This window comes from Linepithema humile, chromosome 1 (genome assembly GCF_040581485.1).
Source record: "Linepithema humile isolate Giens D197 chromosome 1, Lhum_UNIL_v1.0, whole genome shotgun sequence".
NCBI lineage: Eukaryota > Metazoa > Arthropoda > Insecta > Hymenoptera > Formicidae > Linepithema > Linepithema humile.
The window spans coordinates 12,353,761-12,371,312 of NC_090128.1; the positions used below are offsets into that span (position 1 = coordinate 12,353,761).

A 17,552-nucleotide genomic window follows, 5' to 3' on the forward strand; every position below is an offset into this window, starting at 1 on the left:
TCTTGCAATTTCGCATTATTTGCGAAAGTTTTATTGATTACAGATATATCTATTTATATCTATGCTAGATAAATTGGATAATTCCATGTTAACGTTTAGCGTTAATTTTAACATTCTATGAGAACAACGAATTTCCGGATTTGCCGGATTTGCTAACAATCGCCCGTAATTACTTGCAATGACCTGTAAAAGCGCTTGATGACGTGAGATCCATTATATCCCTGTATTTGCATATAATAATAATTAATTGATATGAGTTGTTTAACATCTGACGTTATCTTGTAGCAGCAATGAATTATTCGTATATTCGTAAATGTTAAGGTCGTTCTTGACGCGAAAGTTTTGAAACGTTCGCAATTTAATGAAAAACAATTTTTATTGCAACTTTGCAAAACAATTCGAAAACAATTATAAAAAGTATAAATTTGATTCGCTTAAATTATATATTTGATTGTTGAAATATTTATTAGGTAGAGGAATTTTCGCGTTAGAGATTCTCTTCTCGTCTTCACCGATCGGTTTTATTTTTTATACACGCCAGTACGTCGTTGACGTCATCCTTGGAGCCCAAGAAAATGGGCGATCTCTGATGAATGCTCTCCGGAACGATGTCCAGAATATCAATTTTTCCGTTTGTTGCCAGACCACCGGCTTCCTTGATAATGAAAGCCATTGGCACGCACTCGTATAAAAGTCGCAGCTGAAATTGCGGAATTACATTAGCATCATTTGCATAGCAGTTATCGCGTTTCATTTCTTGTACCTTAAATAAATAAAGTACGCTTTAAATCCTTTGTACTGCGCGATAAAATACGACGACAAAATAGTGCCAAAACATTTAAAATTAATTAATTAAACGCGTTCTTGTGGATACCGAGCCCATTAACGATATTTTGATAAAGAGTCCCAACTATTGTATTTGCCGGACGAAGTAACGTGCAAAGTCCGATAATTTTTCATGTGTTTACGATAGAAATTAACGGCACCGCGCCACACTGATCTAAGTTCAAACCGATTATTTACCGCCAGATAAAATAATTTCCAAAGTCCGATACTTTTCTGCACATTTATCGGATAAACGGCAACGTAAACAGCTGTTACAAAGCGGAGTTGTTGCAGCTATCAGTTATTTCATTACTCAATCCGCCCGTGGCGGATAAGTGCATCCGATAAGCACGTGATCAAGGTGTTTTGTAATAATCAGAATAAAAATAGAAAAACTAAGAAAATGCGAAGATAAAAAAAGAGAAGTAAAGGGATTATGACGCGAAGAGGGCGAGTGTGTGTCGTAATACATTGCGTTTATTATCGGTCTTGTCATGTTTCTGCCTCGTTTGTTATCTGCCTCGATTCGTTTCTCCGCGTCTGTATTGTGAAAGTTTTTCTTAAGTTAGCGAAGAGTTCAGAAGTTATCTTGAAATTATATACCTTGCCGTTGGGATTGCTCTTGCTCGCAGGATACAAGAAGATGCCGCCGTATTTAATCGTTCGGTGCACATCGGCGACCATGGAGCCCACATATCTAGCGCTGTAGGGCTTCCCGGTAGCGGGATATTTCTTGGAGTGTATATATTCCTTAATAGACGAGTCCCATGTGCTCTCGTTACCTTCGTTAATACTGTAAATAAATAATTACACGCGATTCCAATGCAATCGATAACAATCGAGTCCCTTAATTAATCGATTAGTTTAACGTAAATTATTTTTTCCGCTAACAGCGTGTAATTTTGTCGTGAAAATCTAATTTAAATTTCGCACATGATTATATTTTGTCACGTCATCTTATTTCGACACAAATATGAGCAATTCACGGCAATTGTTCGATGTAACGAATAGATTTTATTCTACACACTGCAAAAAAAATAAGTGCAAAATTAGAACTTGTAGCGAGCGATTTTAGGATCAACTATTATCGATGTAAATTTCTATATGAACGTAAATTTGCGAGCGAAATTAATTTCTAGTGTTATAATGGAACAGATTGCATAAGTAAATATATGTGTATGTAAAATAACTGAATTTACTTATGCAATCTGCTTCATTACAACACTAGGAATTAATTTCACCTGCACGCTGCAAATTTATATACGTGGAAGAATTTATACCTACAATAGTTGATCCCAAAATTGTCCATTATAATAATTGCAATTTTACATTAATTTTTTTTCACTACGCATTCTTTCTTTCTTTTCTTTTTTTTTCTTCATACCTATATATATTCCCTCTGTCGGGCATACGCATGTTCCTCTCGGTCAGTATAAATTCTCCGATGGCCGGGTCATACGTGAATCCATTAACGCCGCCGCCGATCGAGAGCACTATCATGGTCGCCGAGCCGTAAAGAGCGTATCCGGCCGCGATCAGGTTTCGTCCAGGCTGCAGGGCGGCCTGAACCGCGGATTCTCCGGATCGTTCGGCTTTTTTGTAAATTCCGAAGATCGAGCCCACCGAGACCAGGCAATCGATGTTGGACGAGCCGTCCAATGGATCGAAACACACGATGTACTTGCCGCTCTTCTCCGTCTCCACCTCGATCGCGTGCTGATTCTCCTCGCTTACGAGCACGCACGTGGTGTAAGAGGACGTCAGCATGTTGATGAAGAGCTCGTTGCTCAGGACGTCCAGCTTCTTGACTTCCTCACCCTGTACGTTGGTATTGCCGGCGATGCCGTACCTAAGCGAATTTGGAATGCATACGCGCGCGCGCGCGCGTGTTTAACAGCTGATTTAGCGTTCGAGCGAGCATTGCGTGGTCAATCGGATTAATATTCTGATTAGTCATCACTGGTGTATTAGCGACACTGAGATATTTTAATGAAATGGCTTTAGTTCTAGCGATATCAAATATTTAGTAGATGATATGAAAACAAATACAATTATTTAATAGAAAAAAAAACTAATAAAAAAAGAGCTATGAGAATCAAAGCGCGCGTGTAAAAAATTTATTACAAATCGATACAGAGTAATGATACAGAATTATTTAATAGGTATTGTGGGAATATAAAAAGAAAATAAGAATTATTTTAGTGACGTTATTGAAAAAAATTTAATGGCTTCATTATAACTGTTTAATTTTAATTCAATCCCGTGTGAAACTTTTGATAAGGAAAGTTTGTTACGGAAATTTGACAGGGAACGACCGGTTACGAAATTGTTTTATTCATGTTGACACAGTAAGCACCAGGCATTGCAATAATGGAGAATCATTTATATGTTATTTACATGCAGGACTACAGAATTGTCAGAGGGCATAGAGATTAATGTTTACTGGCGTGTATCGGCAGCTTGAGCATGACGGTAAATGCACAGCAACTGCGCGCTCGTCGAATACATTTGAATAAAATAGATGCATGCCGGTCGAGTAAACGTTAGTCACGCTTACGATGCTACGGAGACTTTACGCGTCACACTGTACAAGATATTAATCGAGTTCCGACCGCTGTGTGTTAAATATTTTTCGTGTCGGGCAGAATTGAAAAGTATTTCGTACCCTGCATATTATAATATATGAGTTTTCTATCTAACAATCGTGAAATAATCTTTTAATTGGAAATATTAACAGTATATTTATCAATATCAACACAATTGGAAATAGTAGGAGTATATTTATCAAAATACGTATAATTATCAGTATAATGAAAAGTAGAGTATAATTCCGAATTTAATAAAAATTATAAATTATAGTGGGATAAAAGTTAAAAAATATACATATCGTACACATTAAATATTTTAGAAATTAGAATATCTAACAGCGCATACTTTATTATACTTTTTCTTTTACGTTTTTTTTAATCAGAAAATGACGATTCACTCCAAGCGTGTTTGCTTTTATCACACACGGGCGATGCCGAATTTTATGCCGGAAACTTGTGTATTTACTTACATATTAGCGATACCGGCCTTTCTTACGGCCGAGCTGACGGCCTTCACGGCTGTTTGTATGCTATTTAAGAGCTGCGTGAGATCGCCGCTCGCAGTTGGCACTTTGCGCTGCTCCGCTAGCACAAATCTCGTCAGCGTCATACAGTCCGAGTCCATGATCGTGTTGTTCGACGTCATCGTGCCTTTCGATTTCGGATGAAACCGCGAGGGATTCAGCGAGAAGCGCGAGGCGGAGACTAAAACCGACGATGGCGGTGCGTTCCGTTATATAAGGTCGTGGCAACGTCAGCGGCACGCGTTATCGCGAGAGTGAAAGCAGAAGCGATATCGGAGTTTTCGTGCTCGCCGGTTTCCGTAGACTAAACGAGATACCGGTTTACGATAGGCGCAATCGTTGAACGGAGATACGCGTCTACGACACCGTCGCTCTTCAGTGCCTTAAGTGGCGTGCTAAACATTGGAACCAGATGCTTCGCTCGTTAATTATTATTTATTGTTTGATTAGTTCTGTAAATATTTGCAAAGTGCATATGGACTGATATACGTTCGTGTTACACATATTATACGAAGTGAAATAATAATTAACGATAGATTTGATCTTGGAATTTTTAACTTAAAATCAATTTTGTCGCGAAGAAAACAAAATTCACTTTTTGCAATCCGCGTTTATATTTTTTTCACCTTTCACGTATCTGTTACTTTATTTATTCAGTGGCATTCATGATGCATGTTTTCGATGTTTGAATTTCACGCGCGTCGGTTAGTTGCATTGATATTACGATGTATTTGAAAGAATTAAATCCGTGAAAAAACCGATAATCGCATAATGTATAGACAATAACGGACAGTTAATACGCGAATTTTATTTTATTTGCGCATCTGATTCTGCCGCGTTTTATTTTATCTCGCCCGCTTTTCGCACGCATTATTTTCACGGTTCATATGTCATCTCTGTATAACAGATGTTAATATATTCTATCTCGCTGCAGATGCGATCTTGTAAACAGAAAGTACTGGCTGCTAAAAAAAAGATATTATAGATTCACGTATGCACGCGGCAATCTCTCAGTATTTTACTATCCAAGCGTATATCGGGGTCGCATAAACCGGAACTGGGTCACATTAAGATTCGTTTCGCTGATTATGCATTATCTTTCCGTGTAAAAACATGAAGGAGGTCGCACGTCACTTCATATAATGTAAAAATCATTTCGTCACTTTGATTTCATCGGGAGATGTAAATCTCTACGATCTTTCGTGCACAGAAACCGTCTCGGAATCACGATCCATTCGAAATGTTGAAGGCACCATTGTACGGTTAATTCGTATTCAAGTTAATTTCGGAGTGAGTCTCGTGACAGATCAGACCTGGCAGCATCGGAGCTTTGTTGCGAATGCTGTTATTACGCCGCGCAGTGTAATTAAACTAAATGGCATATGATGAAATTAGCGTCGTAACGATGTTGGATCGATTGAACCGCGCGCGCCTAAATAATGGCAATTTACGGGCTCTTGTGTACGCAGTTGTTACTTTACGTTGCTTACGTAATTGCATTAATTATTCATTTCCTTTCTTGATGATTTCCTCCAGTTTACCGGTGGTATGATGAATATTTAACAAATGGATTGTGAGCGACTGTCAAAAATGTGCTGTAATAAATACTTTTATTTTTATTTCCATCGGTGAATAAATATAAAACAGCATCACAGTATTTGAAAACTGTCGCAGAGATAAGCGTAGGAATTATACAACATATATTAATATTTACTAAAATACAAAAGTTAATTGAATAATTAACTTTTGCCATGTATATATATAAATATATAATAATTAACAATTAACTTAACTACTTTTTTTACTTAAAAATTGTCATATCATTTTTGTCAATTGTCACATAATTACATTATTGTTCAATTAACTTTGTACAAATTATTACTAATATTAGTTTTAAATAATAAAGGTAATTATTTGATTAACTTTGTACAAATTATGTGAAATGTGTTTATATATAATATTTACGTAAGTCACATTTTTCAGTATGTACAATTTGCAATCACATTTTCCGTGTTTACGTTCCTTTAAAACGCGGACACGTATGTTTGTTCTTTCGGGAACTCTCGAAAAATTTTCAGCTTCCGCGTTAAAAATTTCTATGAAATGTCGCACTTCCCGTCCTCGGACGTAAATTAAAATTGTAAGAATCGCGGTCGGTCGATGGTGCGCGTCTTCTCCACTCCAGTTGGTTTCTTCGGGTCAGATGCTCGTAACCAGCAGCGACACCGACATTCGCGTCGGTGTTTCGTAATTATTAAAAAGAGTGTCGTACCATGCGACAATTCCGCAACGCGGACCGATCGTGGAGTGATTCCGGACGATCTACAAATCGACAAGTTTGAGTCGCATCGGCGTCGACACTGTATTTATAAATCGGCTTTCGTACTCGAACGGTCCGTGATGCCATTCGATCCGGAAATTTCGTATGACCTAGATAAAACAAACGCGCTTTTAGTACACATTCCCCTTTGCAATTTGCAGCGCGCGACGCGAAATGTTTGCCGAGGCTGACGCAAGCAATGCGTTTTCCCGCGGCTTTTCTGCTCAAAACCGTTTCGAGAATCAGCGACTCAATGGAAAAGTGTGATTCCGACGCTCGTAATTTCCACCGAGAGAAATTGGCTGTTAATTTCTCTATCAAAGCTGCTTTGTGAAGAGTCGGATAAATATTTGGCGTCAAAAAAGGTACAAATACGAGTGCAAAAGTATGAATGCGTGCTATGTTCGGAATAGAAATTTTAAAAATATACTCGAATGCCGGAGTCACGGAAACTCGTGCAAGCATTAACTGGAGGATAAACATTCATCTCTCGGTTAATGTTCATTAAACTGTCGCGACAAGTTACGGAATCATACTCTTCAATCCTTTACGAGGGGAGTAACGACGCCAACGCGAATCTCTCTGCGAGAATATTTACCCCGTCGGGAATTCATACTTGAGCGGCGACATCGTTATTTCATAGCCATGCACAGTCACGCATAGTCCGACATAGTAGCGGAATCTGCATATTATGCAAGCGCGTTGTCTGTTTCTGTTATTATCTTAGCACGCGATATACTTTCACGCGAACATCCGCGCATTTAAACCTCTCAACTTATTAAACATCCACGCTTAGCATGGATGAATAAAACATTGGTGGGAAAGAAGAGCATAGTTCTTTGCGCAAGACACACAAGTGGATTGTAAGCAAACCAGCAAAAATCGGTTTTTTCTTCTTCGCGCTATCCACCCATTTAAGGATATTTACATTTCGCTTTGGCTGTCTGTTGTGTATGAAAACGCACGGACAAGTGAAACGCAATAAGAATAACAATAGATCCGGTATCCGTAATAGTTTTCTTTCTATTTCTTGATAAATCCTTGACAAAACGGCATTATGAGAGAAAAGATAAGTGCTCTCGTTTTAAGCCCTTTTAGATGATTTAACATTTGCGGCAGAATTCAAGATAGAAGTCTATTTATAATTTTATTATTTTATATAATATGAAACAACTAAAGAATTGGAATACACGTGTAAAATGTATATATATCATTAATATATATTTTACACGTTATTATTGTGTGTTCTGATTTTTCAAATATTACCTCTGTTACATGGAATATAAAATTAAAAATAGAATTCCATTTCAAATTTTGTCGCGAGTTATACATCGTATAAAAGGAACATGGAAAAAAACCGAATAAATTTGCTAGTAATAAAATTCGGACGAATTCGCTGACTGAATGCCGGTTGCGCTATGTGAAACTTATCACTCGAGGCTCAAACGTACCACTCGGCTTAGCGAAACGTTTTAACTTTAATCGTAAAAATTTAGGGTAGAATCGTAAAGATTCGAGGCGCTTCCGATTTGCGTCGTTACTGCTTTAATGACAGACGCGTTATCTCAAATGGAGATCCACTTATCGCGATCCGACCGACTGGATCCCGAGGGTAATTCTGGAGAGAATTGTCAGTAGTATGAAAGTTTACGAACTGTCAGGACCAGCGTCTCGACCTCCATTTCGGAGAATCGTCGGCCGATGCAGGTGCGAGGGCCGAATCCGAAAGGCATATACGAGAAGGGATGCGCCTCCTTGGCTGATGGAAACTTCGTGTTGCCCCGCAACCATCTCTCGGGAATGTACTCCTCCGGTCGCGGAAACTGCGTAGGCTCCAACGTGAGCAACTCGTGAACAAGCAAAACGTCGTACTGCGGTGACACATAAAGGATCATTGAGATTTCGTTTATTCTGCAGAGCGTGCAAAAATCACGACCGGCGGAATGACGAAACTTATGAATTCACTGCGTAATTTATCGTCAATTTTCTCGTATCAAGAATGCTGAAATATAGATGGCCTTTAAAAGTGTGATTGAAGCATTTCTTTTTAGGAACTAATTTCAGCTTCAACATGAACAGATAATAAAAAATCAATATTTCTCATGGAATTTTAATAGAAGTTTAATTCGAGATTTGAACAAAAAATTTTATTAAGATGTTTAATAAAAAAATTATGAAATTCTGAAAAAAAGATGGGCATTTAATCAAATTTTTGTTAAACAAAATAGCTTTTAAATTTCTCAAAGAATCCGCGAATAAAGATATATTTATTCGTAATGTCATCTAGAATAGTTTTTTTCGAAATTTTTTATCTTGTAGCGCATTCAATACGCCAAAATGTAGACATCGACATTATTAGATCTCGATATAGAATGAGTCAATAGAGAATTCTACGAATTAGCAAAGATCTTGAAAGTAAGAAAAATACCACGCACCCCTTTTGGTATTTTGTATCCTCCTAAGCAAACATCCGTTGGCACGGTTCTAAGAGTACCAATGGCGACGGGAAACAGTCGGAGGGATTCTTTAATGCAGGCTTTGGCGTATTTCGTCTGACTTAAGACATTATGCGTAACAGGCGACGTTTTGTCCGGCAACACGGACATCACTTCCTCTCGCAGTTTTTCCTGTTTCTCTGGATTAGTTGCGAGGTAATACAATAAGCCGGCGGCCATGTTACCGGTCTGTAACAGATTTGTCATTTAAGTTTGCGCGGTGTCTAAAACGATCGTGTAAGCAATGTGCGGTTTCCTCTGTAAAAATTCAATATCTTATTTCTTGAATTTCTAGAATAAATAGAATTTCTTCAAGATTTTTAATACATTTAGAAAAAAAGGTGTATAAAGTATGAACTTTTTGTTTTTATTATTCAAAAAGTGATGAAATCTTTTTTCTTATTTTAATCGCAATTGACTTTGATCATTATTTACTTTGGCCATCAAGATTGTTTTGCCGGTCGGAATTGGAATGTCGCACTTACCGTATCAACACCTCCCGTTAGCATATCTAGCGCCATTATGTGAGCCGTTTGCTTGTCGATACGCAAGAGCTTTTCCAATACACTGTGGTCCTGCAGGTCCGTGCCGTCCGTTGTTTCACGTAGCTTCGTCTCGGCGCGCTCGATGTGTTTACCGATGATTCTAAAAGAGACCGTAAACGAAAATGCCGGGAGAACACGACGACGATTACGGCGGCGACGATGAGTCGCGCTTTGAAAACTCGTTATCGTTAAACATGCAGGATGGATGGATGTGCAAGCGAAGCTGTACGCGAAAGTGGCAGCGTAGAATGACACAAAGTATTAGTTTCTATTCTACAAAAAGTAATTAGCGTGGGACGACACACGGTGCATTATTGATAGTGAACTACTCGCAAGTACGGCAGAAATATATCGGGGATTACGGTAATGACGACGATGAGAAGTACCAAGTTCGCTCGTATTCGCGGCAGTTCGCGAGTAATACGCTGACGTGGTAGCGGCGTAACGAGTATAAGTTTCAATATTTACTCATTAAACGTATCCATCACACGGAAGAACTTCCTGAGATTCCGCGTATTGTACACCTTCCACAGAGACGGTAGGATCTCCAAACGGTATATGAGATCGAACATGTCGTGCACGCAATTAATCATTATTTGCGGTTCCGAGTCCGCGGTTAGATTAGGCCTTAGGCACCCCAGTCGGCAATTCATCGCGATCAAACATATTGCTGTTAATTACATAATGGCAGAATGTCACTTGTGATTGATAAGTCTGATATTAAAATAGCATGCGCCTCGTTTTTTTTTTTTTTTTTTTTTTTAATTCTAAATTCCGATGATCTTGTTGTTGATAAACGTATCAAGATATTTATATAATTTATTGTATATTATTTTATATAATTTTTTAATATATTTTATATATTTTTTTCAAAGTGATATAAGTCTAATTTTGAAAAAATAAATTTAACAGTATTTTTAAATAAGATAAAATGCAAAATATCTTGAAACGAGAAAAATTATATTATTTAAAAAATCTGACTGAACTAATTTAGTTATTTTATCAATTCAATATTGATAAATCGAGGCTTATAAGTAAAATAATTCTTATACTTTATTTTCGAAAAAAAATTATAAGGCCGCATATCGTATCTTCCGGCTCATTCGCGCATACACTCACATTCCAAGGCCCACTTGTATAATTCGTTCAGGAAATTATCCGGCAATTCTAGCGTCTTGGGGTCCTTCAATGTACGCATCCTTTCCACGAAGTCGCTGGTCACTTTGCTGATCGGTGCGATGTGCGCTTGAACCATTCGCGGTTGCATCATGTACGGATTGACTTTGGAGCGAAAGTTGTGCCATATTTTACCCTGGCTGAAAGCAAGAGAAAGAGGGAGAGAGAAAGAAAGAGAGAGCCCTTTTCAGCAGGATAGGAGATGGGTACATCGTACGCAATTTACGTAGGCCTCTGTGTGTTTGACCTCCGTGGCTCTCTGTACACTCGCTGGACTATCGACCGTACAGGACACAAGGCAGGAGAGACGAGCGAGAGATAGATAGATAGAGAGAGAGAGAGAGAGAGAGAGAGAGAGGGAGAAAGAGGGTTAGGATGGTGAGATAGGGATGAGGGTTGCTTCGTCAGCTCGTGTCCCGTATTTTGACGAATTTTCGGAATATCGACGACATTCTCGCTTGACTGTATATCGGTCGCGCTGTGTCCAGAACAGTGTTGATTGAAAGCCGTAATAACTACATTATTAATTTAATGTTGTATTATTAATTCAACGCTTCGTTATTAATTTAGTAGAATTTATATTGCTTCAAAATAACCGTAATGAATAAATCGTTGAAGCGATACTAAATACGTGGAAGAATATTGCGGCTCGAAAGTTGAAGGACTTGTATTTTACATTTTCAAAATTTTTATTGCGGTAATAAATGTTGAAGGTGGAAGAAAATATAGAAAAATCAACACATGCTATCACCACATCACGATTACAAATCTATTCATAAGATTTGCAACGAAGCACTTTACTTTCCATTACGAAGATGAGTGGAAAAATTATCAGAACTTGTTTTTCATGAAAAAATATGTATTTTTTATAATAATTTAAAGAGCAGCTTATTTTTCTGTTTAATTACCATTACTTTTTAATATATTTTTTTTCCATGCACATTACAATCTGGCTTTTTAATTTCTTGAAAAATATATTTTGATACCCAAAATGCATAAAGGTTTTACGAAAACTTTTCAACTCACCTTTATACATGATTTCATTTTAAAATTAATCATCAGTTGCATTCATCTGTTTGCTTCCACTTTTAGCTCAAAAGACTTGTTAAAAATCTTCTTTAGCACAATTTAAGAAATATAAAAAAATATGCATGGAAAAATAATATATAAACGATATGAGAATATTGCAAAAAATGGAAATTCTCTTCCCTCTCATCAAAAAATGATTATATTTTTCTTAAGGCGCGCTACCTTGTTGGAAGTCCGTACATTTCGCCGTAGATATCCTTCCTGCTGGTGCGATAGTAATGCATGCATTCCATGCTCTGTCGTAGTGGCCACGTGCCTTCGTTCCGATACATCTTTTCGCATAGTTCCGGGGAGAATAGAAAGACGGTTGATCGGGAATTCAATAAGCCGTCCAATTTAACGATATTGCCATACTGTTCACGCAGCATCCGCAATCGCGTTATCATATTCGCATTGCCATATTCACCTGCATCATTTACGCCAATGAGTGTAGTCGCTCTTTTTACATTGATTGAAGAGATCACGGAAACACATTGCATTGAATCAGCAGATTTATTTATCAGACAACAAAGATATGTAGGTTTAAATGAATTAAATAACATTATTATTTCTGAATTACGTATAGAATTACACATGTTTAATCCCGCTTGAAGAGAAATCGTTGTATTTACACCCGAGTTTGAATAGTTAGTCATGATAAAGCATTATAAGCGCTCTTACCTATATACGGTATGAATCTGAACCAATTGCCAAGCACAGGCAACGCTTTCGGGCCGGGAATATCGTTGACCGATCGCGCGTTTTGCAAATCGTTGGTCGCGTTGGTTTCGCCGTGTTCGATCGGAGTCGCGATCGACCTCGCGCGACGTAGCATCTCCCATGGCGAGTGCGATCCATTGATCTCGCGAATGAGAAATCTGGCACGCATCATGCTCTATACTGGATGCCTTTGTCGTTCTGCGAAGTATCGATACCTATTTGTTGCAAACGATATTACTGAGAACAATCTCGCAAGATTATTTGCATACATATTGATTTCGACGCATTCAATATGTATGCGGTTACATTGACGGTTATTTACGGCGACGAATATGTAAAATTATGCCGTTGTGAATATGGGACGCGGAATATTAGTTTAGGCTAATGGAAAAATATCGCGAGCCACGCGTAGAATTTAAGGCACGAATAACGGCCGCACCGATGTCGAACTTTTCGTGATATACACGTCATATGTGTAAAAAATGAAAGACCAAGGTTGAAACTTTAATCTCGAGTAAGAGATTAAAATACAGCAATGTGGAGCAATTCTGGAGTACATTTTTTTTCACAGTGGAAGGGTTAATTCTTTTGCCACGGCACGTAAAACTATTTTCTCAAATAAAACCGAAATGCGCTACAATTACGACGCACTGTCCAAATTTAATTAACAAAATAATTTTATAAAAAAATTTTATATTTAGGAAAAATGTAAAAACTATGCTAGCGGCAAAATGCGCAATAAAAAACATATTTGAAATAATTGTTTTTCGAAATTGAATGAAATTCTAAACGTTTTCCGAAACTAAAAAAATACGTTCTAACACTTTAAAAATAATATCAAAGAATGTTTTGAATAGTTTATATAAAATCTTAATTAATATTTCTCACTGATTGAATATTTCTTTTTAATTCTGGGAGATTGAATTTATTAAACGTTGAATTACTTTATATATAATTGTTGTAATATAAATTTTTTATACTTTAAATTCTGCTTGATCTTGCATAATTGCAAGCATAATTTCTCAAATGACAGCCAAACAATTTCAATAGTATCCTAATTGTCATTCTGCATACTAATCATTTTTTACTAATTGTAAGTAAACTTGTTATAAATTTGTGATGTTTAATATTTTATATTACAAATTAACAGCGTAAGAAGTTCACTTAGAAGCAAAAGTTTTACGTGTTTTTGCCGCGCTTCTCAATCCTAGCTAAATTAGTACATATACGGCTCTCGTGCGGCCAAAGACGAACGAGCCACCGCATAATATTTACAAGCGGTCGTCTTGGACCGACATTCAATTCGGACGTTGTATAGGCTGTAAAGCACGATAGAGGGATTTTCCGGCTGGTATCGAGTTATGGTCCCGGGGAGACCCAGAGGCCGCGCACCTCTCCGCGCGCTGGACCGAAACAGCGCCGGGCGCCTCTCTATATCGACACACGTCAGCCCGCGTTATAGCGTAGAACGAGCCATGACGACGGGCCGAACGCCCCGTTTTTCATCCTCCCCGCGCGCGTTCCGATCCGACATTTCCCGCCTTAGCTTAACCCTCAGACGTCGGAAATACTTTCAATCCGGAGAGTGACGAAAATAGGTCATATTTCACCCCCCTCGCACCCTCTCGCGCTCCACCTCGTTCCTTCTCGTGGCCGTCCCACAGCACGACAGGTTTGTTATTACAAGTTCCAAATGCAGAAAACGCCTGATGAAGCAACTTCTACCGTGTAACTTTTGCCTACCGCAACCTTTTTCTTTTTTTATTTCCATTTTTCTTTCTTTTTTTCTTTTTTTTTGTACTGGAGAAAAATGACGCAGTCTTTCGAAGGTACGGAGCGCTTTTAATAAGTCGCGACGAGTCGAACTAGTCAACATTCAGGCGCTAAAAGGTATAGCGAACTTCCCGACTACTTTACCGATAATTATATTTCGATGTTGTGCACCACAATCCACTATGAAAGTTTACTATGCCTTTGAATTAAAGAACGCTGCTCCGTCGTGTTTTAAATATACCCCCGTGCGTCACAGCTTAATCACTTCTGCATAATGTTGGAGCAAAGGTTAATGTAGAATTTCGATAAGATATCGACAATAAGAACCCAATAAGGACCCAATAAGAAAATAACAATTAAGATACTATTTTTATAAGCTTATAACAATTAAGATACTATTTTTAAATACTGATTAATAAGCAATTAAGAAAACCCAACAAAGAAAATATAATAATTAAGATACTATTGTTAAATACTGATTAATAAACAGTTTATTATTCGCATAGCGATAGGTATATTATACTGTCAAAATGAATAAAAGAATAACGATTTGTTTTGCGAACTTTTACACAATGTAGCGTTGCGCAGCAAATGAAATCAATCTTCGATATTCCATATTTTTGAGAATCAAGATTTATTCATATTTTCCTTTTATTTTATTGGTTCAAGGAATACCGTGCTTCAAACAGGTTATGCAACGTATCGTGTATTTGCAAATTGTTGCATACATAGTTGGATCTAATATTAACTGAATAAAATATCCCGAACATTATTATAAATGATTATTGTTACATAACTGGATTTAGCACTTAATGAAATAAAATATTCGAAAAGGAGAAAGCAATTCTAGAAATTCTAAAAATTCTATTTCTAGAATTCTACAAATGTAGTAATGAAATCAAAATAATATTGAAACATCGAACTATATAACTGTATTGCGCGACTCGAGAACACAATATCGGAATCGAGAGCAACGTGTGCGCGGTATATTATGCACTCGCGTAACATTGCGTCAAATTGGAACAAAACGCGCACTTACTATCGCACAATCTTGCAGGGCGTACGTCTTTGAGTCGCCCTCGTATCTTCCTTTCGTAGATTTCAACGATCTTCCTATCGTCACGCGTCGGGCTTCTGCTTGAGGAAACCTTCTGTCTGTCACGCGCCGAGTAAGAACTGTTTTGTTCGTCTGACTTTTGAGTTTTTAATGTTTCCGAGACGATCACTCACTATTGACACGTGTCGCTTCTGATCTCCTCTTGCTTATCGCGCACTATTGGGTAAGAAATTGTTTTGCTTGTTTGACTTTTGCGGATTTTAAAGCTCGAATGACCCCGATACATACATCGTCAATAAGCGAGTCAGAATAAAACCGATAAACATTCGCTTCGCAGAGATTAAATTGTCGTAATCGGTCGAGATAAAATACAGGCGGAAATGTATCAGCGGGATAGAAATTCTATTTTCACGCCGCAGCAGTGTATTCACACGTAGAATGTCACAACCACTGACATTCTGATACGATGCACGAGGGTCAGATGCGACCATCCGCGTACTTTTGCAAGAGGGGGACACTCGATCGCGGTTTTATCTTATTAATTGACGAATGACCTCGACACCAGTTTCCTACTCGGTACAACCGTTCTCAGATCCGAGTGGAATTCTGAGAATCTCGAGGCTTGTACGCAGAACAAACAAACTGATTGATACAATTAACATATATAGCGGAAATAGCACAAATCACTGCGAGTTGTCTCAATTATCGCGAATGCGCAGAAAAACTATGATTATTTTTCTTAATCCTTGGAATCCCGGATTTAGATAGTGCCATAAAAAGTTATTTTTATTCCGCACATTGCTTATTATTACGTTCGTGTGGCGAAGTAACTATAGGATTCAATTTCCATAAAAAATAAATAAGGTTTAATTGTGTTTAAGGTTTCGTGTATGATATAAGATTTAAAGAATGATCTGAACAATATTGCTCATGACATTAACTAATCGCAACTGTTTACAGCTGATTGAGTACAGTATGTAGATAAATAAAATATTTGCATATTTAATCTTTATTGGAATAATTTTAAACAAAAACAAAAAAGTATTACTGCACTTTTTATCATGGTTTTTATCTGTGTTAATATATGTATTACGGAGCTTTGCGGCCATATTTTTTTCTCTTCTTTGTGTAAAATTATCCTGAGATGTGCGAATACCCTTTTTATCTCGCTGTATTAATGTACAGAATATATGAAATTTCAGTCTTTCCACCACAGCCGCATTAAATAGAAATCGTAATGCTACTTTGTTCCAAGATTTATTCTTTTTCGTGCATAGAGAAATCTTCTCATAAATATCTTATCATACTTACTCTATCGTAAATTAATCCTGCTTGTATAGATTATTGCAAATCGATAACTGGAGAAGCGGAAGTTTGTTTCACAGTTTAACGGATCATTGTGATATCCTTATGTACGCAACTGAAATTTGATGAACCACTCTTGTTAGCAGCTCTTCGTACATAATGAATGTACGATAAAACTCACTATAGTAGCTTTTCGCAACAAAAGAGTCAATCGTTGCACTCCGCCAGCAGTATTTTTTTTTTTCCTCTTATTTCAATGGACAGTAACCGATCGATTTCATAGACTTCAGAAAAATGAGTAACGTCAACACTGATTATTTCCACTGTATATTATATTCGTGACGTGATGTGTCTTAATGCGATATTATTTCTAAAAAATAACGAAAATATCGCGAAATGAATGCTAGCGTGTCCGCAGTAACCTTCCCGAAAGGTTATCGCGTGTATTTGGGGGTTTATGCTGAAATGTTACGTGCCGCAACATTCTTTTTTTTATATTTCTTTAACTTTCAGATATTGCAATTGTGATGTTGTTGCTAATTTCTTTCTCGAAAATCATGGGTGGTGCGATAATAGTTGGAAAAATGAATAATGGAAGGAATAATAATTTTTCTTTAAAATCTAATTTAATTTTGATACATTTTACACTTGAATAGAATAATCTTAATAATATCATATATCAACTTATACTTAATTTATACTTTCAAGATTGGAATCCACAGCTCGAGATGCAGTCTCGAATTACTGTGAGAACGACTGTTTCGTTTGTGAACTCACGTTCGCAGTCTTAAGCCGGGTTGCATCTGTGTTCGTTTAAAATTCATCCAGTCAAGTGGACGATATCCTATTTTCTTCTTAACGCCTTCTTTACTATTACATCGCGTTTCGCACATAACGATTGGACGTTTAATCTCGGCTCAGTGAGCTCGCAATTCGTAGTTAGCACGCGACGCGGAATAAAATGACTGGTGACACTTTGATAACGCAGATGCCACGATACAAATTTTCACCGGGAGAACGGGCAACCTGGACGCCGGGATATAAATTTTCGTTTAAGAACACGTCTGCCTGAAATTCGATCAAGAATCGCGTGCTAAAAATCTGGGACGGCTCATTTATTTTTACGTAATCCCCGTTCCTTGTACGAAACTTGTGT

At 37.5% G+C, this 17,552-nt stretch overlaps 3 protein-coding genes across 9 annotated transcripts in view; 1 reads left to right on the forward strand and 2 right to left on the reverse strand.

Moving 5' to 3' along the window:
- GluClalpha (glycine receptor alpha 1) overlaps window positions 1–17,552 on the forward strand; it is a 65,606-nt gene that overhangs the window by 6,389 nt on the left and 41,665 nt on the right. The gene's annotated exons all lie outside the window — the stretch shown is intronic.
- Window positions 358–4,636, reverse strand: fbp (fructose-1,6-bisphosphatase). The gene is made up of 4 exons (XM_012366619.2): window positions 3,884–4,636; window positions 2,210–2,674; window positions 1,429–1,618; window positions 358–700 (listed from the first exon to the last, which is right to left on the reverse strand). The coding sequence occupies exons 1-4, from the start codon at window positions 4,057–4,059 to the stop codon at window positions 509–511; spliced, it is 1,023 nt and encodes a 340-aa protein (XP_012222042.1). The 5' UTR covers window positions 4,060–4,636; the 3' UTR covers window positions 358–508.
- LOC105671990 (probable cytochrome P450 12a5, mitochondrial) lies at window positions 5,529–15,654 on the reverse strand. 4 transcript variants are annotated; one of them, XM_067356479.1, is made up of 9 exons: window positions 15,074–15,654; window positions 12,223–12,459; window positions 11,725–12,000; window positions 10,417–10,613; window positions 9,766–9,967; window positions 9,238–9,397; window positions 8,693–8,941; window positions 7,913–8,128; window positions 5,529–6,367 (listed from the first exon to the last, which is right to left on the reverse strand). In XM_067356479.1, the coding sequence occupies exons 2-9, from the start codon at window positions 12,381–12,383 to the stop codon at window positions 6,260–6,262; spliced, it is 1,569 nt and encodes a 522-aa protein (XP_067212580.1). In that variant the 5' UTR covers window positions 12,384–12,459; window positions 15,074–15,654; the 3' UTR covers window positions 5,529–6,259. The 4 variants fall into 4 exon arrangements, with proteins under 4 accessions (XP_067212580.1, XP_012222030.1, XP_012222028.1 ...); XM_012366607.2 differs by having other exon boundaries at window positions 12,223–12,476; XM_012366605.2 differs by having other exon boundaries at window positions 11,725–11,968; window positions 15,074–15,653.